General features: G+C 36.9%; 1 protein-coding gene across 1 annotated transcript; it reads left to right on the top strand.

The window, feature by feature from the left end:
- Window positions 1-20: 20 nt before the first annotated feature.
- LOC141557226 (deoxynucleoside triphosphate triphosphohydrolase SAMHD1-like) lies at window positions 21-21,634 on the top strand. Its single transcript, XM_074292604.1, has 16 exons — window positions 21-307; window positions 1,018-1,084; window positions 4,956-5,028; window positions 5,714-5,874; window positions 6,904-7,019; window positions 8,364-8,434; window positions 8,966-9,121; window positions 10,276-10,376; window positions 10,479-10,587; window positions 11,271-11,362; window positions 12,641-12,756; window positions 13,567-13,706; window positions 16,144-16,239; window positions 16,994-17,098; window positions 17,603-17,740; window positions 21,241-21,634. The coding sequence occupies exons 1-16, from the start codon at window positions 115-117 to the stop codon at window positions 21,370-21,372; spliced, it is 1,866 nt and encodes a 621-aa protein (XP_074148705.1). The 5' UTR covers window positions 21-114; the 3' UTR covers window positions 21,373-21,634.
- Window positions 21,635-22,270: the final 636 nt, after the last annotated feature.

Raw genomic sequence — 22,270 nt, 5'->3', positions numbered from 1 at the left:
TAAAAGGGAGGTGGAGGGGGCGGCCCTCCCGTGCTGGAGTCGTTGTGCGCTTGCGCGGCCCCTGCAGAACCGATTTCTGGATCTCTGCTGGTGCGGCCCAACAGAGGAAAGGCCATGAGGGGATTCGGGACTCCTCCTAAACGTGCCCGCTGCGGGCCTCCTTCCCCCACTTCGGAGCACGCCGCTACCTCCGCCGACGCGGAGCGGGAGGACGACGCCGATCCCCGGAGCTGGGACACGGAGCGGCTGTGCGCTTTCCTCTGTGATCAGGGCTTCTGCAACCCGACGCTGCTCGGCCGCATACGAGGTAATTGGTACTATTTTATTACATTATATAATAATCATAGTAAAATCTTATTAACTAGTGTTTCTAGAAACAACGCCCCTCCCCCCCAAAAGCAAAAAAACCCAAACCCAAACCCTCACCTACAAACGGTAATGAATGATATGAGGACTGCAGATGTGAAACAACACAAATTACAGCTGTCATGTTGATCACTGTGTTGTCATTGCTTTAAATTTTAAATTTGTTACAAGAAAAGGGCACAGAATGATTAGGGGAAATAACTAGTGAAAAAAAAAGGCAACAAAAAATCTGAAATTTAAATTTAAACAAAGGAAGCCCACAAGATTTCTGCAGGATTTGATCAGAGACTTCATAGAATCACCAGCTCTATAGTGATGATTCCAAAAGTCAGGATGGTTGTATTCATGCTTTAAAACCAAAAGAAAACTATACTTGAGTCTTTGGCCGAGGTTTTGCTCCCAAGTACAACATCTCCTCTAACCTTTTAATAGGAAAAACAAAAAAACAACATTCTTCAACTTTTACTTTGTATTTATCACTGATGGGTTAGTATTTCTCCCTAGACATTTCAGATAAGCTCTCTTGCATTTTGTACAGATCATATAGCTGTGAATTCGTTTCTAGGAATTTCCGTTTGAATTATATTTTATTTAATAAATATAAAAAGACAAGATGTATCAACATTTTAACTTTTAAAAATCTTTCCGTAGAAAAAAAAATCAGAGGCACTCAGCTGCTCAGCCTTGACGAATCAGTTCTTGAAAGTCTTGGAGTAAGGTAAGGCTGTTGCTCACATTAAAGTATGTCACAAAGCACACTTCAGATAATTCTCTTTTAATATTTTCTTCCTTTTGGATTATCATTTGAGTTCTTAATTCTTGATCTCAAAGGCAATTTCTGAGTGGGAAAGTGACAGTCAACATATTTTTGATGTTCGATGATGAATTTTGCTGGGGAGTTAAATGTTTTTTAATGGCCACCTTCTCACTCTTGAGTTATTTGAGAGAGCACTAGATGATGTACAAAGATGAGAGAGAAAAATATTTTCAAGAAAATGTAAGGCTTGTTAGCAGTTGGTTTTAAAACTTCCTATTTTGCAAGACCTGCAATTTGCTGGTGATGGAATTCTGGAAAAAAGAAAACCAAGTATCATTAGCAAGACTCAGGTGTACTTTTTTATATTTTATTTTCCCCCTGAGCCTGGGGTTAAGTGACTTGCCCAGGGTCACACAGCTAGGAAGTGTTAAGTGTCTGAGAAGACATTTGAACTCAGGTCCTCCTGAATTCAAGGCTGGTGCCCTATCCACTGCGCCACCTAGTGGCCCCTCAGGTGTACTTTTTAATGTTTGAGTAATTTTATTTCAGGATCTACAGCTAATGTCTTTTAAGACTCTCATCTAAGGTGACATTGGTGTTCTGTTATTCACAGGAGCTTCTTAAACAGTTTCTTCAGGGATTGAACTTGTCTTCCTCTGGTGCTGACAATCTTGGGATATGAAATCTTTTAGGGACCCACTATTTCAGATTTACTCCACTTTATCATGTTGTAAAAGAGTTGCTAGACTGGCAATCAAGAGATTTTCTGTTATTAGCAGTCTAACCTTGGACATCTGGCAGGAAACAAGTATTTATTGTGTGCTAGCCACTGGAGATAGGGGAAAAAATGGTGTGGGGCATGTGGGAGACAGTATATAAGTATATGCAAAATAAATACTGGGTAAATTTGGAGTGAGCCACTAGCATCACATGGGAGAACCAGGAAAGGCTTCATTTAAAAGGAAATATTTGAACTTAACTTTGAGAGGGAAAGTAAGAAATAGAGAATCCATTCTCGTTATGGGGGCAGCTCATTCCAAGACACAGGAATGGGAGATCAAGTTTTGTGTGAGGAATAGAAAGGAATTCATTTTGGCTGGAGCAAAGAATGTGTGAAGGAAATAAGATGATAAGGCTGGAAAGGTAGTTTGGGGCCTAGTCATGAAGGCCTTTAGAGACCAACGGAATCAATATTTGATTGTAGAGGCGAGAAGGCGCCCCCGAGTTTGAGGAGAGGAGTGACTTGGTCATATCTGTGTTTTAGTATTATCTACCACTTTGTCAGCTCTTTGGAAAATGGATTGGAGAGGGAAGAAGTGAGGGCCAGAGACCATTTAGAAGACTGACAGTAGTTCAGGTGAGAGGTGAGGTGGTTAGCCAGATGAATGAGAAAGGGATAGGATGGTGAATGGTGTAGAGGTAGTATCTATGAGATTTGGCCACTGATTGGTTAGGTGAGGAAGAATGTGGGGTCAGGGAAGACTTCCGAGTTTCAGTCCTAGATGATTGGATAGATCAGACATCCAGCTGGAAATGTCCAGGAGGTAACTGGATATGGTGCTGAAGGAGTGGAGCTCAGGCTCATAACCGGAAATATAGATCTTGGGCCCATCTGTATGGTCATTGAACCCATGGGAGATAATGATTGCCCAAAGAAAGATCGAACAGAACTCAGAGTTTGAGAGTCAGAAATAGATGAATATTCAGTCAGTTCATAAATATAAAAAAAAAATTTATTAAGCTCCTGTCTTGTACCAGGCATTAAGCCAGTAGTAATACAAAGAGAAAGGTAAAAATCCTTATTGTCCAGGAGCTGATAGTGTAATGAGGGAGAAAACATGTAGATATGTATGCACAAGCAAAGTATGTGTGATTGAATTGGAGGGAATCAAAAGCAGACACTAATTAAGAGTCATTGGGAAAAGCTTCTTTTTAAAAGTGACATTTGAGCTGAGCCTTGAAGGAAGCCCTCACGTCCAGAGAATTCCAGGTATGGGACACAAACCATGAACATTCCCCGAGTCAGGAAAATGGAGTGTTTTGTTCCAGCAACAAAAAAAGGAGCCTGTGTCACTAGATAGAAGAATATGTGGAAGAAAACTTTAAAGCTAGAAGAAATGGAGTTTATTAACAGCTTTACTGAAGAGCAGTCAGACAGGAAGGAACTGAGAACTGAGAGAGCCCTCTCTGCACCTCACTTTATTTTTGTGTAAAAACAGTTTTTGTTTGTTCCCCCCACCCCCATTGCTAATATTTTACACTAGAGTCTGATGGAATGGTGCCTCTTTGGAGTGTAAGAGAGAATTGTTAAATTAAAACTGGTTAGTCATTATTATCTTATCAATAGTCTCTGTAATTAGTCCCTGAGAAATAGTTTGGTTTCTGTTGCTAAAATGGTCAGGACAGATATGTGTAAAAATAGAGATCTAGAGTGGAATCCAGCCTTTGACACTGACTATATGACCCTGATGCAAAACAGTTTCTCTTTCGCAGAGTCAGGTGATAATTGTGGTAGCTACTTCTGCTGGGTTGTTATATTGGAAAGAAAGTACTTTGTAACCTTAAAATGTGGTAGAAACGCGAGATGGTGAGATAACTATCAGACATAAAGTAGTTCGTAGTAAATCCTTCTCTTCAATAACTGCTGAAAAAATCCGTTTACAGCAGAGGTAGGGTTTTTAAACATGAAAACCACAAATGGCTAGATCATTCCCGGATCTTGTACAGTTTCTAAGTTATTAGGGCCTTGTGATTGTTCAGCGGGGCACAGGATCAGTTACTGTAGCCAATGGCGGAAGGAAGGCACCTAGTTTGACTCACTTGGCAGTGATAGGTGGAGGGGTTGTTAACATACAAGGGATTGGGGGCAACTAGGTGGCTGAGGACCCGAGTTCAAATCTGTCTCAGACACTTAACACTTCCTAGCTGTGGGACCCTGGGCAAGTCACTTAACCCCAGCCTCAAAAAAAAAAAAAAAAAAAAAAATTGAGGGAAAAAACATATAAAGGATTGATCACTTCAGCTTCAGCATGTCAACTGCAATCTCAATTTCAAGTCAAAAATCCCCTGGAAAGTAAGGAAGCTCCAACAAATCTAAATACAATATACATATATCAATTAATATGAAAATGTTTTAGAAATCTCATTACCTCAAATACTAAAGAGGGGCCAAAACTCGCAAGTAGACCAGGCTTGGTCTTTATGTATTGAGAGTCTAAATTCCAGCTGTGACTCGGCCTTAGTCCTTAATGCTGAGTTGTGTGTAAGTCATACTGATTGGGAAAGACTCCCAACAAGAGAATCAGCTAGTATTTATTGTGAACTAAATGCTTCAGGCGACAGCTGGGTGATGCTTTGGAGTCTGGAAGACTCATTTTCCTGAAGACAGATCTGGCCTCAGACATGGACTAGCTGTGTGACTCTGAGCAAACCACTTAGCCTTGCTTGTCTCCGTTTGCTCATCTGTAAAATGAGCTGGAGGAAGAAAAGGCCAGCCATTCCAGTGTCTTAGACCCCACATAGGGTCATGAAGTCAGACCCAACTGGAAAAAGACTGAACAGCAAATGTACGTTAGGGAACAGAGGAAATACAGCATTTTGTCACTCTAGCTTTCAGATGGCTGAAAAGACCAATCAGGAGAATGTCCTCTGAGCATGCTTGGAAACTTTATTTGCTTGGGACATTTATTGAAGTAAATTTTAAATTATTAATGGCTCTTAATGATCTGAAGGTAAAAAAGTGACCTGGTTTTTAAAAAGTTATTGTTAAGTATCATACTTTATCAAATAAATTGTGACTTGTCTTTTTGGGGGGGTTTGGTGACTTTCCCAGTTGTTTAGAAGAAAGACAGAAATTGCTGGATTGTATCCATCAACTGGATGAAGACCATGAAGAGATAATGAAGGTAAGTGGGAGTTAATTTTTAATTGTTAGATCCTAATATTATCTGTATTTGGAAGGCCTTTGTTTTCTTTTATCCATTTTATGTTTGAAGGGGCTCAGTGGCTATAGCACCAGTCCTCAAGTCAGGAGGACCTGAGTTCAAGTTTGGCCTCAGATACTTATTTAACATTTCCAAGCTGTGAGACCCCAATTCCCTCAGCACAACCCAAATTCAGTGAACATTATTAGCAAAGCTAAGTGAGGAGACAGCTTTTAAAGTAAATGTTGTTTTTTTTTTTTTTTAACAATGGGATAAATTTTCAGGTATCTATTAGTTTCTATAATGGTGGAAAAAAACAGTGGATTCTTAATTTGTAATTTTTAAATCTATTTTTGAGATCATAGAATGTTTCTTCTTTTGGCTCCCTGTCATTCCAAATCTGTGTAATTAGAGTAGTCCACCAGTAGAGCCAAAGGATGAAGCAAATGAATTAATTTGATTTTGTTTAATTTGATTTACAATGAATGGAACTGTAGCCCCAAACTGTGTAAATATATGGCTTGGAGGGAATCGTTGGCATATATAATATCTTAAATACTTAAATAACTTTGGTCTTTAGACTTGACATGGGGATTTAAAAAATGGGTTGTTACTTTTCATGCATAAATTGTTTTCATGTACAACTGTAAAAATCATCATTTTCCAGATATTTAACGATCCTGTTCATGGCCACATAGAACTTCACCCTCTTCTTATCCGAATCATCGACACACCTCAATTTCAAAGGCTGCGATACATCAAAATGATGGGAGGTGCTTACTATGTTTTTCCAGGTGCCTCTCACAACCGATTTGAGCATTGTCTAGGGTAAGGAGAAAAATGCACTTAAACAGAAGTATTACAGATAAGTTGTTCTTTAAGTCTTTCCATTACAAAGAACTTGTGCTTAGATATGATCTATTTTAGTAGTTTAACTTTTGTATTTAACCAAGTTCTTTCTAGCACAGTTAAATGTTATGGTGTGATTTACTTCCTACTTGTATATTCCTGAGTGTGGTAGTTGGGCTGGTGAGACAATAATTTATCTCCAGGGTATTTTAGGGTTCCCTTTTTTTTTTAAGCTTTCTTATGGATGTTATAGTCTATAAATATCAAGTCCTTCAGTTTTCCTTCCTGCTTATTCTTATATAGGTTAGTTTCTGCCTTTGAAACCAAACTACTCAATATTTTGGGGAAAAATATGAATTTGAAAAGACAAAATTAGAGTTGTAACAATAGTATTAGAATTTGTCTTTTTTTTCCAAAACGTGGAGGAAATGTTCCTGAATGGCAGGAAATGTAGTTTCCAGTTTATCTTTAGAGACAGTTCTTTCCAATATAATTTTGTTGCATGGTGCTAAGTGAATTACTAGAAAATTACAGATAACCCATATTGAATTGTGAGTACAAAAAAATTACACATAAAAGTGCTCTTGATGGGATTACCCTTACAATATGTTCTAAAGTTCTACTTACTCAGATAATTGAAGGTGACTAGAATTTTAAGGTTACTTTGAAACAGAAATTTTTTAACCTTTTCTTTTTCTTTTTTTTTCTATGTTATGTATTCTTTTGGGCAGTGTGGTGAAGCCTGTAGGTTCCTCAAAAGAATATTTTTAAAATTTATAAAATACATAGTGTTACCTCCAAAAAAGTTGTAGTAAACTATCATTATTATTTTAAAAATCAAATTTAAAACGTTCAAGGAGCTGAGAATAAGAGCCTCTGCTCTAAAGAAATGTAAACAAATATTACAGGTTGGATAACTGATCTTTGGGACTTGAAACGGTACATTCTTGATTGAAGAAACAGAATATATCTTCTAAAATGAAATTTTATTTTCTTCTTGCTTCACAGTGTCGGTTACCTAGCAGGATGTCTGGTCAGTGCACTGCATGAAAAACAGCCTGAACTACAAATAACTAAGCGGGATATGCTGTGTGTTCAGATCGCTGGGCTTTGTCATGATCTAGGTAAATATGTTCAAGGAGCCAAAGGAGTTCAATGTGTAAAAACGTGATTTATATAAGTATTGAGGGATATAGTGTTCTTTTATTTTTAAAAACCAACCAACTGAGAAGTGTGAAGTATAACAAATCCTAACTTCTCTTTATAATACCCCAGTGAATATCAGCATACAAAATCTGTCACCATTTATGTCACTCTGTAATTCCAGAATACGTCATAAGCATTGCCACATCCTATTGCCTCAGTTGAGCATTTCTGCTACAGTATGCTGTATTAAAGACTCAATTGTGGATTATGAAAGTCTTCTGATCACTATGTCTCAGTAGATTGTTTGATCCTTTGCCTTCCTGAATCCATCTTTCTCGTGTTTAAAATACCTGAGATTTTTTGAACAGAAGATTCTCAGATTAGGGAGGGGGCAGGATTTCTCACTTCCACTATCCATGTGGGTGTAAAGCTAAATAATAGCCCCTGGGACTGTTGGCAATCCAAAATATTTTTGTAGCTACTGGTGAAACTAGATAATCACTAGCCTTATAAGGGATTATAGAGATCTGACTTAATCAGAAATCTAGTTCTCTGGTAAGGAAACTAGCTTAATCTCTTTCCTATGTGTTTCTTAGATGATAGGAAAGAAGTGTCTCTTACTGTTCATAGACCATTGACCAGCTTAGGTAAATCTGGAAAAGATTATCTTTAGGAAGTTGGCCCTTCTTGTTTCTCAAATGTACAGAGAACTAAGTCAAATCTATAAGAGCACAAATCATTCCCACATTGATAAATGGCCAAAGGATATGAACAGTCAGGTTTCAGAAGAAATCAAAGTGATCAGGAGTCATATGAAAACAAATGCTCTAAAATCTCTAATAATTGGAGAAGTGTAAATTAAAACAACTCAGAGTTACCACCTCATACCAGTCAGATTGGTTAATAACAGAAAAGAAAATGATAAATGCTAGAGAGGATGTGGAAAAATAGGTACACTGATGGAGTTGTGAACTGGTCCAGCCAGTCTGGAGAATGATTTGGAATTGTGCCCAAAGGGATTTAAAACTTTAAAAGTGTATACTCTAATCCAGCATCACAGACTATTGGGTCGTTCTGTATCCCTAAGAAATCAAAGAAAAGGAAAAGAATATGTACAAAAACATTTATAGTAACTCTTTTTAGGGTGGCAAAGAATTGAAAATGGAGGGGATATCCTTCAATTGGTAAAGTTGTGGCATATTGTTGAGGCCATGGATCTTCTGAAGAATAGAAATGAATTAAGTTTGAATAAAAAAGAATAGATAAAATGAATTTGTGCTTTTCAGTAGTGTGAACCAGTGCTTCTTATTCTCTTTTTAAAGGTCATGGACCCTTTTCACACATGTTTGATAGAAGGTTTATTCCCCGTGCTCGCCCAGGATATCATTGGGAGGTATGTGATATAGTCAGATTTTCACATAGATAAAAAGATGAAGCATTTATAAGGCACATTACTATATTCCAGGCACTGCACAAAGTTCTGGGGATACAAATAGAAGCAAAAAAGCCAGTCCCTACCCTACCTACTAGACCTTTCGTTCTAATGAGGGGAAATAGCATGAAGAAGACCTGGAAAATGTGGAAAGGGGAAGGGCAAGCCTTGGGGGCAGTATCCCTCCATGGTGTACGGGGTGTCAAGGAGGTTAAAAAGTCCAAAGAATGAGCAGTGTGCCCAGGAGTGAAGTGACCACATTTCTTGGTGTCCTCCTACAATCCCCACAGGTAGCAGAACTCCTTAAGGCAAGAGTAGAAAATTAAAGGCTAGCAGAATTTCTAAACTAAGTTCAGAGTTAAAGGACCATGAGTTAGGCAGCTACGGGACAAAATCAATTAGTCATAATTTGAATGAATAAATAAATGACAGCGGGTCAGCTTAATTTTTACAGATCAGATGGACAAGTTTCTTCTGTTCTTATTTTTTCAGCATGAAATGGGTTCAGTGAAGATGTTTGACTACCTGGTTAAGGCCAATGGAATTGAAAATGTAATGAAGAAATATGGACTTGTTCCAGAAGAAGATATATGTTTTATCAAAGAACAAATCGCGGGACCTCTTGATTCAACAGGAAAGAGTTCTTTGGTGAGTTAGCTAGTTGGTTTGAATTGCCTAATACTTCTTAAATGAGGGACTATCTTTTCCTTTCTGTAAATTTTACCAGTTTTTAAGAAGTGCATTTATAGTTTAGAAGCTCCCCAAATTGTAATTGCATCCTAAGTTGTTTATTTAGATCCAGCTATATAGTCATTTGAAAACTGCAACTATAAAACTCCTTTGGACATCCATTTTCCTTCCATTTCTTTCCTGCTAAAGAAAGTTTGCTCCAAATGTTTTTGTCCATATGAGATCTTTTCCTATTGATGTCACTGGATAGAAATCCTTTTTTGGTGTTTCTGGGTCAAAAAGAAGGTATGCTTTATTGTCTTTTCATGATAAGGATAAGCTTAGTTGGATTTTCTTCTGCCTTTTTTTTTACCTTCTAAAATCCCTACCTTTAATCAAATATATTAAAAATATCATCTGAATTATCTTTCCTTTCCCTGCCAATCAGTTTTCTGCCCATGGAAAATTTCATAATCTGTAGAGATTATTTCTATATTATTTACCCCTTTAGTGCATATGGTAATTTCTTAAGCAGAAGTCCATGGATTTTTTAGTGTTTTGATCATTATGTTTCAATAAATGTTTTCAATATTTCAATAAAATGTTTCCTTTATAATCTTATGTTTTATTTTATATGTTTAAAACTATTCTGAAAAGAAATCCCTAATGTCTTCAGACTTCCAGAGAGATCCATAATATTCAAAAAGTTAAGAAATCCTTTTCTAATAATACCACATGTAAATCTTTAGGTTTGACAGGTATTTAATTGTTCTTATACATTCCCTAGAAATGTAGCATAGCTCCTGATTGGTCTTAGGAGTTTGATGTGTTTGCTTCCATAGTTTATACTACAGAACACTGACCGCCATTCCTGTGGGTAATAATGGGGCTATCCGTGCTCTTTATTCACAGGATAATTAAGACGTGATAATGTTGGGGAAAGAATGAACTTGTGTGTAAAAGGCTTTTCATGTGTTTTAAAACTTGGCAACATAAACAGAAAAAGTTCTTGTATAAATAATTGTCTCTTTTGTAAACTTGCTTTGCTATCATATCTGAAAAGTAATGAATTAATGAACATTAATCCATGATTATGACTAAATAGTTTTTCCCTGGTCTTTTTTCCCCCCCAGTGGCCATATAAAGGACGACCTGAAGAGAAAAACTTTCTTTATGAGATAGTGGCTAATAAACGCAATGGCATTGATGTGGATAAATGGGATTATTTTGCCAGGTACACTTTGAACATTTCACAAGTGCTGTCATACTTTGATGAGTAATTTCTAAGTATTTTCCTACTGATTTTTTTCACCTCCCTTTCTTGGAATCTTTTTAGGGATTGCCACCATCTTGGAATTCCAAATAACTTTGACCATAAGCGCTTTATTAAGTTTGCCCGTGTATGTGAAGTAAACCATAAGAAATATATTTGCACCAGAGACAAGGTAAAGTGTTTGAGAAAAAATAGTCAAGAAAGAAAGGGATTCTCTTGTTCCTAATTACAAATTGAGAGTTGGGGGAATAGCATTTTCAGTCATCTTTTCTTTTGTTTAGTATTGTTAAATGCTCTTATAAAATTAATAAAATGTTGGACAGCATTCGCAGCTTTTGTGAATGCATGATTTTTGTCACCTTCCTGAATTTATTGGGGATGCCAAAGGGGAAAAATCACATACATAACTGTTTAATTTGCCTTTGTGACATAAATACGCATATCTCTATGTAATTCTCTGTTTGAATTTGCTTAACTTATGTGGAATTATGCTAAAATAAAACCTTGGACAAATATTTAAATATTATTTTATGATATTAGCAGTATTTAGGTCCACTTGGTAAAGTATTAAAAAGTTAAGAGCGAGCCAATGAATGTCACAGATCTACCATCCTTATATCAGGGGTACTGGGATGGTGTATACGTTATTCATTGTGTGGTAGAAAAAGAAGGGCATGCAGGTTTAAATTTGTTTTCTGCTGCATCCCACCTTGGGACTTTGGATCAGTCATTTTACACAAAGGTGTTAAACTAGATCAATTCTGTGATCCTGTGTAACCTTATGCACATTATTTATGCCTGTCTTCATCGCTTTTCTGTTTCTCATACTTATAAGTTTGTTTCACAATTCTCTAGGAAGCTGGAAACCTGTATGACATGTTCTATACACGCAACTGCCTGCACCGAAGAGCTTACCAGCACAGAGTTGGCAACATCATTGACACAATGTAAGGATTTTCCTCTCCACTTCCCTACACAATTTTCCATTGTGCATTTGTTGAAGTGAATTGAATGTTGTATGTGTTCAATATGATACGTATTTCAGGTTCTGAAGGAATTCACATGAAATGAAAAACATGCTGTAGTTTAGATAGTTTATAGAGCCAGCCTTAATGAGAAAATTGAGTAGGAACAATAAAAAGTATCAAATATCTAAAAATAGCACAGAAAACATGGGAGGAGATCAAGGGGAAATAGAAAATGTCAGTCATCAAAACTGTTTAATTCTGGTTTTTAAAAACCCCATAAAAAATAAATCACTGAAATAGACTAATGAAGCTTTTAATTTTTGTTTGGTCCCAACTCTCATTCATAGTTAATTTTTAAATTTTCAGTAGTATTTTATTTTCTAAATGAAGTAAAGATAGTTTTCATCACTTTTTTCTTGGTAAGACGTTATGTTCCAAATTTTTCTCCTCCTCTCCTTTATCTCCCCTTCCCCAAAATAGCAAGCAAACTGATATATTGTAAACATATTTTTATATTTGTCATGTTGTACAAGAAAAATCAGATCAAAAGGGAAAAAAAAGACGAAAGAGAAAGAACAAACATATATGTTTATAAGAACAAAAATATATGTGGATATATACGTGTATATATATATATAAGAATTGTACATGTTTGACATATATTGGATTACTTGCTATTTAGATGAGGGGTTTGGAGGAAGAGAGGGAGAAATTTGGAACACAAGGTTTTCTAAGTGTGAATGTTGATAACTAATTTTTTTGGAGGGGGAAGCTGTTATTTTTAAAATATATATATATATATACATACATACATACATACATATATATATATAATATATGATTTTAAGTTCCAAATGTTATCTCTCCTTCTCTCCACTCCCCTTTGATTGAGAAGGCAAGCAATTTGATGTGATTTATACATGTAAATTCCTTCAAAACATATTTCCATATTAGTCATGACGTGAAAGAAAATAGAGAAAACCAAAAGAAAAATGACGTTTTTTTAAAGTATGCTTTAATCTGCATTTAGATGAAAGAGTTCTTTTTATTGATGCTTTCATGTCTCATTCAATTTTCTCTTTCCCTGCATCCAGTGAGCCCTCCTTTGTAAGATTTAAAAGAAAATTCCATAAAACCAGCTCACAAATTAGCTGCATATGATAATATGACAGCATCTGTATACAGTTCCATTCCCATAGTTCCCCACCCCAAGTGAGAGATGCACTTTAACAGATTATGTAAATTAATTCTCAACAGGATTACAGATGCCTTCCTTAAAGCTGATCCCCATATAGAAATAGAAGGTAGTGGAGGGAAAAAGTACAAGCTTTCTACAGCAATTGATGATATGGAAGCCTATGTTAAACTTACAGGTAAGATTTTAAATGGATTTAATTCTACCCAGATACAATATAGGCAATCAATCTTCATCTTAGAAATTGGCTATACTTAGAAAGATTGTTAATTTTTTCCCCCAGATTCAAAAAGCGATATGCTATATAAATAGTATTATAAGTGGTAATTAAACTCCAAACCAACAATAAAAGCCCATCAAATTCATTAAAGTATTTGGTCAAAAAATAGTGGTCAAAATGGTCAAAAAAAAATTCAGTACTTTAGAAGATGTGATTTAATGAGGGTGATGGCTAACTGGCACAGTGAATAGAGAGCTGGCCTTGGAGTAAGAAACTTGAGTTCAAATCCTGGTTCAGATATTTAGTAGCCCTGTGACACTAGATGATCATTTAACTTAAGTCTATAAAATGGGTATAATAATAAAACTGATCTCCAAGAAGTATAGTAAAAGTCAAGTGAGATGAAATGCAAAGTGCTTTGTAAAGCTTTGGAGTGCTGTGTCCTTTTTTGTGTTTTCAGTAGACTATTTTGGCTACCAAAATCAAAAATTAGGATAAAAAAATGATCACTTGGCAGCCAAGCCCACTGTTGCCTGTAAGTGGGCTTAGCTTTTTTTTTTTTTCTTCACATTTTGTCACTGCACGTTAGTGCTGATTGTAAAGCATAAATTAAGGAAATTATATTTGAAGATCACTTCTTAAAATACAAAACTCCAATTTTAAGGAATACCTAGAAAATCCTTAATGCATTATTCCTACATATCTGGATGATGGGGGGGGAGGGCGCTTTGGATAGTAGGATATTGATTGTTGTTTTGATTTTGGCAGATAACATTTTTCTGGAGATTTTGCAATCTCGTGATCCCAAATTGGCTGAGGCACGAGAGATTTTACTGAAAATTGAAAGTCGTAAACTATACAAGTTTGTGGGTGAAACTCAGCCAACAGGGGAAGAGAAGATTCAAAAGGTAAGTGGATGCTTTGAAGGTCTTCAAATTGCACTTCCAAACTTTGATTTGAAATTTGGCAATGTGGGTGATTATAAGTGGTCCTCCTAATGTAACTGTCCTCATCCCTAGTCTCCAAGGTCAAGTAATATGTTATAAAAGAAAATGTGAAGTATATTAAATCAGATCTGGCTCTGTTCTTTTGGACTGTTTAGATCTTTGCATCTCATTCTGTCAGCTCATGTACTCAAAGAGTTCTCTTTTAATTAGACAGAATTGATTCTCCCTGCCTACTATAATAGTTGGAGATAGAAAAAATTTAAGCCATATGATTATTAACAAAACAGGTGTAATAAATGGTTGAGTGGACTCCTTAGTCAGTTCAAAGACCATGTGAATAAATAGTGAGACAATGTTAGTTATTGCAAATACATAATATTTTAAAATTTAATTTTAATTTAATGAAAGAAAACTATTAACAAAATACAAGACTAGGTCATCTGGTTTCTTACTGTAGGAAAGCTCAGATGTTCCCAGGTTGGGAGAGGTAGAACAAATGAGGACAATTCCATGAAATCAGAGAAAGAGTGGGTATATGCAGTTAAAGGAACATGAAAACAATAACTGGTTGGCTAATATAGGGGAGTTTTCACATAGGGATTGATTAAGATGTGTAATTATGAGAAAATTCCTTGTATCTGTATTCAATTCTGATTAAATTTCTGGTCACTGTAGCCTAGGTCCTTAATTAAAGTCTCTAAGCAACAGATAGACGTGGTCCAGCTTGCCATTCATTCAGGAATTAAGTTTATGGTTGGGTTTTTTTTTCCTTCCTCCCCTTCCCCCCAATTCACATAATTGAATGAAGTATTCTCACAAGACAGAAAATGGGCTAGACCTATATTGAGCCAGTGCCAGAATTGGGTCACAGGATAGAATCATTGGGGTTCACTCAATTATCTTTTCTATTTTTTTTTTTTTTTGGCTGAGGCAATTAGGGGTTAAGTGCCTTGCCCAGGGTCACACAGGTAGGAAGTGTTAAGGTCAGATCGGAACTCCTGACTTCAGGGCTAGTGCTCTATCCACTGGGCCACCTAGCTGCCTCTCAATTAAATATTTTTAAGAATATTTTTGATGATTGTTTTTACATCAATTATTTCTGAATCTATACCCCACCCCTTCATAAACCGAACCCTTGTAACAAGGAAAAACAATTAAAAACAGCTTAATGTTTTATGTATGCAATACTGTGTCTTCCTGCCTCTGCCAAGTGGGAGAATTAACCTCTTTTATCTTGTGTGGCGTCTTAGGACATCCTAAAATAATATGCTTAATTCATTTCCATAAACATTACCTGCCTTCTACAGTAAGATATTGTGTCAGGAATTAGAATTTGAAATATTTTTCCATCTATTTAACATTTTATTTTCCATGGAAAAAATGGTAAACAATTTTAACATTTGTTTTAAAACTTTTGAGTTCCAGATTCTCTCCCTTCCTCCTACTCTTCATTGAGACACATGCAAAGTTATGCAAAACATAGAAATTTTTAGTGACCTTATGTCATCTAGGAGTTCATGGGATAGGTACCCTAATAAATCTTAGTTGCAAAGGAGCCATGCATAGTTCTCTAAAACATTTAAGGGAGGAAAGATCAGGCTCAGTTTGGTCTGGGAATGGGGCATGAGGAGCAATCACTATGAAATGACTATGAGGAAGTACTGAGCCCAAAAAAAGGTTTTTACATAATGTTTTTATTTATTTATTTTTCAATCACTTACATTTTCCACTGTCTCTCTCTTCCCACGCCCTTCCAGAGAAAGAAAAGTTCAGCTAAACTACCAACAAAACGAAAAGTCTAACGTTATGTGCTGGGGTACCCTATTCATGCTCAGCTTCCACCTCTGCAAAGGAGAGGTGTTGTATCATATCCCTTTTGGGCTTAACAAATCCTTATTTCATAGCTCTCAGTTTTAATTATTTTGGTAATCTTTTTCTTTAAACAGAACAAAAAACTTATTTATTTTTGTTCTGAACTTTAAAATAATATATTGAGAATTGTGTATCACAATTTGTTTAGTCATTCCCCCCATTCAGTGAGAATCTATTTTGTCTCCATTTTTTTGCCAGTAAGAAGAAAAACTATTCTAAATATTTCTATATATATTTGGGGTCTTTTTGGCAAAAACAATCTTGGGATGTGTGCTGAGTGGTGGAATGTCTTTTTCAAAGGATGTGGATCTTTTAGTCACTACTCTGTTCTCATAATTCCAAATTTCTTGGAACAGTGGGGTTTTAACATGACAGATAAGAGGCAGGAAAAGTACATTGCAGACATTACAGAACATAAAGGTGAGGATATTCACGTGATATGAGCCTGTGAGTAGTGTACTATAAACTTTCTCTCATAGTTTAAGCTGTCTTCTAGATAATAAATTCAAAATTATTTCTTTCCTAGGAGGAATATGATGAACTTCCAAAAGATGTTGCTGCTTCCATACCACAAGTTATGGATCTAAAAGTTGAATTAAAGGCTGAAGATTTCATAGTTGATGTAAGTTGCTGGCACTGTGATATCATTAACAAACATTTCTCCAAACCATGTGTAAGATTGTTCCTGTAAGCTGCTTCCAATTGTCCTCCTGTTACATTTAGTTTATGAACATTGACATTTTTACTGATTCTCACATCCCATTTTATAAAAAGGCGCAAATTTTGTTCGTCCTCAAATGAAAGGGATGTAAATTTAGCTGCCTATACCAGGCAGTGTATTTGGAGAGTCGATTGGGCTGGGTATGTTGATGTTTTGCTGTTTTAAAATTCAAGAGTTTATAATAATTCCCTTTATTTATATGGACAAATTGATGATCATGTCTAGAACAGGATTTGATAAAATGTCCTTGGACAGGAGAACAAACTCAATTGTTAACATTGTTCCTTAAAGGAAAATCCAGTTTGTTTTCAAACATACTTTCCAGGAAATCACGGAGTGAAGAGCAAGGACTATTTGTGTATTTCTCATCCCATAGCCAAAGGAAATGATGGAAGTTTGATGGCACTTATATTTCTACTTACTCTACCAAATGATAGGATCCACTCTGCTTGTAGGAACCTTTTGCCCAGGCTTAAAGCAAACTAAAAGGAAACAAATTCCTCGGGTTATTTTTAGCAGAATGTTTTCTTCAGCCTTGGTTAATTTTGTTGGTCTTAGTCATGATGATGGACGGTATTCCTTGGCTTGCCTCTCTAAGCTCAATAAGTGAAGTGGTATTGCTGTTCTGTAATTTTTTCTTTTATCTTCTGTTAAGGTTATCAACATGCATTATGGAATGCAAGAAAAAAATCCTATGGATCATGTTTATTTCTATTGCAAGAGTGACCGAAATAAAGCAATCATGATTACAAAAGATCAGGTAAACATTCAAATTAGGTCAAAATAAATTTGCTATTGTGACATGTCATGTCTATCCACCTGTCTAACATTTTTAATGCAGTTCGAAAGAGTTGGTGTTTTGGCTGGGAGGGAGGATTGATATTTTATTATGAATTATGGGGCATAATGATTAGAAAGGAAAGTTATAGAATCTTTTTTTTTTTTTTAATACCTTTAGTGATAGTATGTGAGGCTACTAGGTGACTCAAGGAATAGAGTGCTGAGTGTGGAATTGGGAAGACCTGAGTTCAAATCCTTCAGGTGCTTACTCACTGTGTGACCCTGAGCAAGTAACTTTTGGGTCCCCTAATCCACTGCAGTAGGAAATATCACTTGCCTCTCCAGTGTATTGATGGTCCACAGGGTCCACCACCCCTGATTGGCTGAGACAGCATCCAAGTGGGAACATGATTGGTGGGGAGATTTAGTGTCTTACCTGCTTTGTGATTCAGGAAAGAAATGATGAGTTCTTTCTTTTGAAAAGGTTTCACAGCTTCTCCCTAAAAAATTTGCTGAACAGCTTATCCGAGTGTACTGTAAGAAAACAGATAAGCAAAGTTTAGCGGCTGCCAGGCAGTATTTTGTTCAGTGGTGCATGAACAAAAACTTCACCAAACCACAGGTAAGTCATTTATTACTCTTTTCTTAAATCATTTCCTTCTAAACATCCAGAGAAAGAAGGGGGTTTTTTCTTACCTCCTCATTTCTTTGGAACCTGACAAAATTATATTTAAAATAATTTGATTATCATTTCAAATATAAATGAATGTCTGTTTTGTTTTGCTTTTTTTTTTGTTGTTGTTGTTTTAATATTGAGCCCTAGATACTTTAGTGAGGGTTTAACAAAAGTTCAGTAAGGGATATCTCTGAAATTCTTCAGAAACTACTCTGGGATCACTCCTCTAATCCAGTTCCTGCCTCAAGGGCACTCACTATATTATGCTGGAAATATACAACATACAGCTAAAAGAGGATAATGAAAAAGGTACAAATGGAGCAGTGATGAACTATCATCATCAGTGATTCCATCTCTAAATCTCTTCACCTTTAGTCTTCCAGAATAAAAGTTGACTGTGATAAGACTTTCCTTTCATTCTGCCTCATCAGTCTATGCTAATAAGAACCCAATCATCAGATCCTTATCCTCCTTAGTCACTCTGTCACATTGAGTTCCTCATTTCTTGCTATTATAAACCTTGTAATTTAAAAGACTAAAATTAGGCCCTTCTACCCAAACTATGCTCTGTCCTTTTAATAATCAAATTGATGGAGTCAGCTGATATCTCAGTCTAGATGATTCCCATATCTGCAGTTACCCTTTCTCTCTCTTTTGAGCTTTAGTCCAAAATTTGTAATTGCCCGCTGGACGTGTTCACTTGGATGTGTCTCATAGGCATCTCGAGCTCAACACGTGAAGAACAAAACTTTTCCCCTAAGTTGTCCCCTGGTTCTAATTTCCCCATTTTGGGCAATTGCATCATAATCCTTCTAGTTATATAATATTACATTAGGAGTCCCTGTGCTTGACCATTTTCACTGAGCCCACTCTGACCTTATGCCCATTTATGCACATTTTAATTCTGTTTTTATGCCCACCGTGTGCTGTCTTACTGCCTGCTGTCTAAAATTCAGATTTCTTTGCTTATCATTCAGTACTCTCTGTACTCTAGCACTGGCCTGCTTTTTCTTCTCTTCTCCTGTCAGTTGTCTTCCTACCACATCTTATTGAATCCCTTAAGATTTCTCTTTTTTTCCTTCTCTGCAGTCTTGTATTTGAAAGTCATGTTCTCTATTAAACTCTGGTCTTATTTGAATAGATATTCCTCTTTTTCCCCCTGAAGAATTATACTCAGTTTTGCTGGGTAGGTGACTCTTGGTTGTAATCCTAGATTCTTTATCTCCTGGAAGTGCATTATTCCTAACTGTGACTCCATGTATTTAAACCTTTGTTGGGTTTCTTTCTGACTGCTTGTAGAATTTTCTCCTAAAGTGGAACTTGGCTATAATATTGGCTCTGAAATTTGGGCTTTAACATTCCTGGAAGTTTTGCTTTTTTGGATCTCTTTGAGGAAGTCATTAGTTGATTCTTATTTTACCCTCCGATGCAAGTATATCAGGGGACTTTTGGTTGATAATTTTTTGAAAGATGATGTCTTGGGTTTTGTTTTTTAAATTATGGCTTTCAGAGAGTCCAATAATTTTTAAATTCTTTCTTCTCCGTGTGTTTTCCAATCAGTTATTTTTTTACTGAGTTATTTCATATTTTCTTCTGTTTTTTCATTCTTTCGATTTTGTTTTTATTGTTTCTTGATGTCTCATGGAGCTCTACTTGCCCGTTTCTAAATTTTTTTTAATTATTACCTTCAATGACCTTTTGATTACCATTTTCTATTTGGCCCTATTCTGTTTCTTTGATTTTTAAAAATCCTTTTTTTTGGAACCTACCCAGGGATTGTTTTGGGGCTTTTAACCAATTCACTTTTTTTTTTTGAGTCTTTTTTGTGTAACACTTTTGACTTTGTTCTGCATTTTTTGGTTATTTTCCTAGCCTATTTCTTGAATTTTAACTTTGTGTAAAAGTTGGCTGTGCTCCCAAGGCATACAGGAGGCATTATCCCAAGCTTCAAGTTTTTCATGTTGCTGCTTTCAGAAAGAGGTAGTTTTATGCATCTGTGAGTTTTCAGTTCTTCCAAGGTGACGTGCTTTAAGAAGAGTCATTGCCCTTCTGGCTTGGGCTGTGGTGTGTGAGTGACCACAAGTGTTCTTTTTTTAATTGTTAAATTTTTTTTTTCACTTGGAACTGTGACCAAGATTTCCGTGTACTCCCTAAGGTTAGTGGGACTGTGGCCTAGAACCATGTGTGGCCACATAACAGCATGTCCCATACCTAGTGCCAGTGCAGAGCTCCCTGTTGTCTCGTTCTGGGCCAGCTGTAACTCCCTTACAGTCTGTGGCCTGAGAGTCTGGACGCTGCTGAAGCTGATTCAGGCACCCGCCAGCCTGGTCATGCTGCTGCCGGCTCGGGGTGTGGGCTCTGGGATGTGGACGCTGCTCCACTCCCACCTGCTGATACAGACTTTCTTCTGCGTTGCCTTGAGATGCAGAATTGTTTTACCCTGACCTTTTGTTGGTTCTGCTGCTCTAGAATTTGCTTTGAGGCATTATTTTAAAGCTGTTCAGAGGGGATTTTGGGAGAGCTCAGGCAAGTCTCTGCCTTTACTCCACTCTCTTAGAGCTGCCCCTCATATTATTAATTTTCAAATTTTCATAAGTGTTATGATGATTAATAGAATTTTAATTAAAGCAAAAGAAAATCGTAGAACTTAAGCTATAAATATGTATATATATATATATATATATATATATATATATATATATATATATATATATATATATATATATATATATATATATATATATATATATATATATATATATAAGAGAGAGAGAGAGAGAGAGAGAGAGAGAGAGAGAGAGAGAGAGAGAGAGAGAGAGAGAGAGAGAGAGAGAGAGAGAGAGAGAGAGAGAAAGATTTGGGCTCATCAGAGGAATAATGTGGACAATGTGTTTGTGTTCTGAGCCATATTAATGAAACCCAGGATTCCCCACTGTGGTTTACTCAGTGGGAAAAGTTCCCTACCCACAAACATGTGCTCGTGGCCCCTTAGGGACGACAGGAAGGTGTAAAAGGTTTGGCGCAGCCCACCCCATTTAGTAGAAATACACTGGAGAACCCTTGCTGGCAGGCCAGCAGTGTCATCCTGTTGCTGGGGGTGGGGGTCTGTAAGACCAGACAGCGAAGCTTAATTCTTTCCCTTTTGACGAGGCTCCCTGGACTCGTGCAGTCAGGGCAGAGCCCGGGGTTCTGAGCTTAGGCCGATGGGTACAAGGAGAGGGGCTGGGGGTTGGCCCAAGTCCTCGTCCGGGCTCCGCCGCCAGGTGGCTGAATTGCTGGGGGCCCGAGTCAGCCAGCTGCTTCACCTCCAGTCATTGAGTGGGAGCAGGTCCGTTTGGTTGAGCTCATTTTCTGAGTCTCATGATTGTACCTGTCCACACGTGCAGGTTAAGTGCTATGAGAGATTGTGCTGTAACTCTTGTCATTTTTTTTTTCTTGAAAAATAGGATGGTGATGTTGTGGCCCCAAAACTAACACCCATGAAAGCCAGTTGGAATCTCCGGTGTAGAGAGCAAAGTCCAGATCTTCATAGAGAGAGTTCCAACATCAAAACCAACCTTTTTCAGGAAAAAAAGTAATAGAATGGGAATTTCCACTTCTCTGCTTCTTGTAAAGAGATGTGCCCCAGTCCCAATGCTGCAAGAAGGTTTCATCGCACCTATCCTTTTTCTTGGCTTCTTCAAACAAAGCTGTTGTGCATATATCCTCAGTCAGAAGCTGATCAGCATGTAAATAAATCACACCATCTTTTTCTTTCAAATAGACTTGGGGAGCTGAGAGCTGCAAACAGGGAAATCTTAACGTAATCAGTATTTATAATAAATTCTGTAGTAATTTCAAGATTTTAGTTGCAATAGTGCAAGACATTTTATATGAGGAAACAAGAAAATTTGATATCACTTAAGTATATATGCAGACTGCAGGAAAAGCATTCTTTCCAATTTGGCATGGTATCTATAACTCTTAATTCTTTATGTTTAAAAAAAAAAAAAAAAAAAAGCATCATCCTTTTTATACCTTCAATTCCTGTGGGAGAAAAACTGTCTTAAAAATTTATGGGAAAGGGGCAGCTCCATGGTGCAGTGGATACAGCACCAGCCCTGAAGTCAGGAGGATCTGAGTTCAAATCTAACCTCACACATTTAACACGTGCTAGCTGTGTGACTCTGGGCAAGTCACTTAACCCCAATTGCCTCAGCCAAAAAAAAAATGGAAAATAGACTTAATAGACTTGGGTTGTGAGACGAGGATCTGATAATGCCCCTCTCCAGCCCTGGTTAAAATAGCAGAACCCTTTGGGGCCCTCTGAGGTAAGTGCATGCCTGAGTAAGGTACCAGACCTCATCCTGCTGGCTGGTCTTCTGAGGACTAAGGGAGGGCATGTTTGGAGCTGGCACTTGGGAGAAAAAGCCGTTTCTAGGGAAGATGCGCCAGGCTTCGTTGTTCCAGACAAGTGTGCCAAGGCAATGTTGCTCC

Source organism: Sminthopsis crassicaudata, chromosome 2 (genome assembly GCF_048593235.1).
Source record: "Sminthopsis crassicaudata isolate SCR6 chromosome 2, ASM4859323v1, whole genome shotgun sequence".
NCBI lineage: Eukaryota > Metazoa > Chordata > Mammalia > Dasyuromorphia > Dasyuridae > Sminthopsis > Sminthopsis crassicaudata.
Note: the sequence above shows the minus strand (reverse complement) of the source record. Positions and strands in the feature narration are given on the sequence as shown.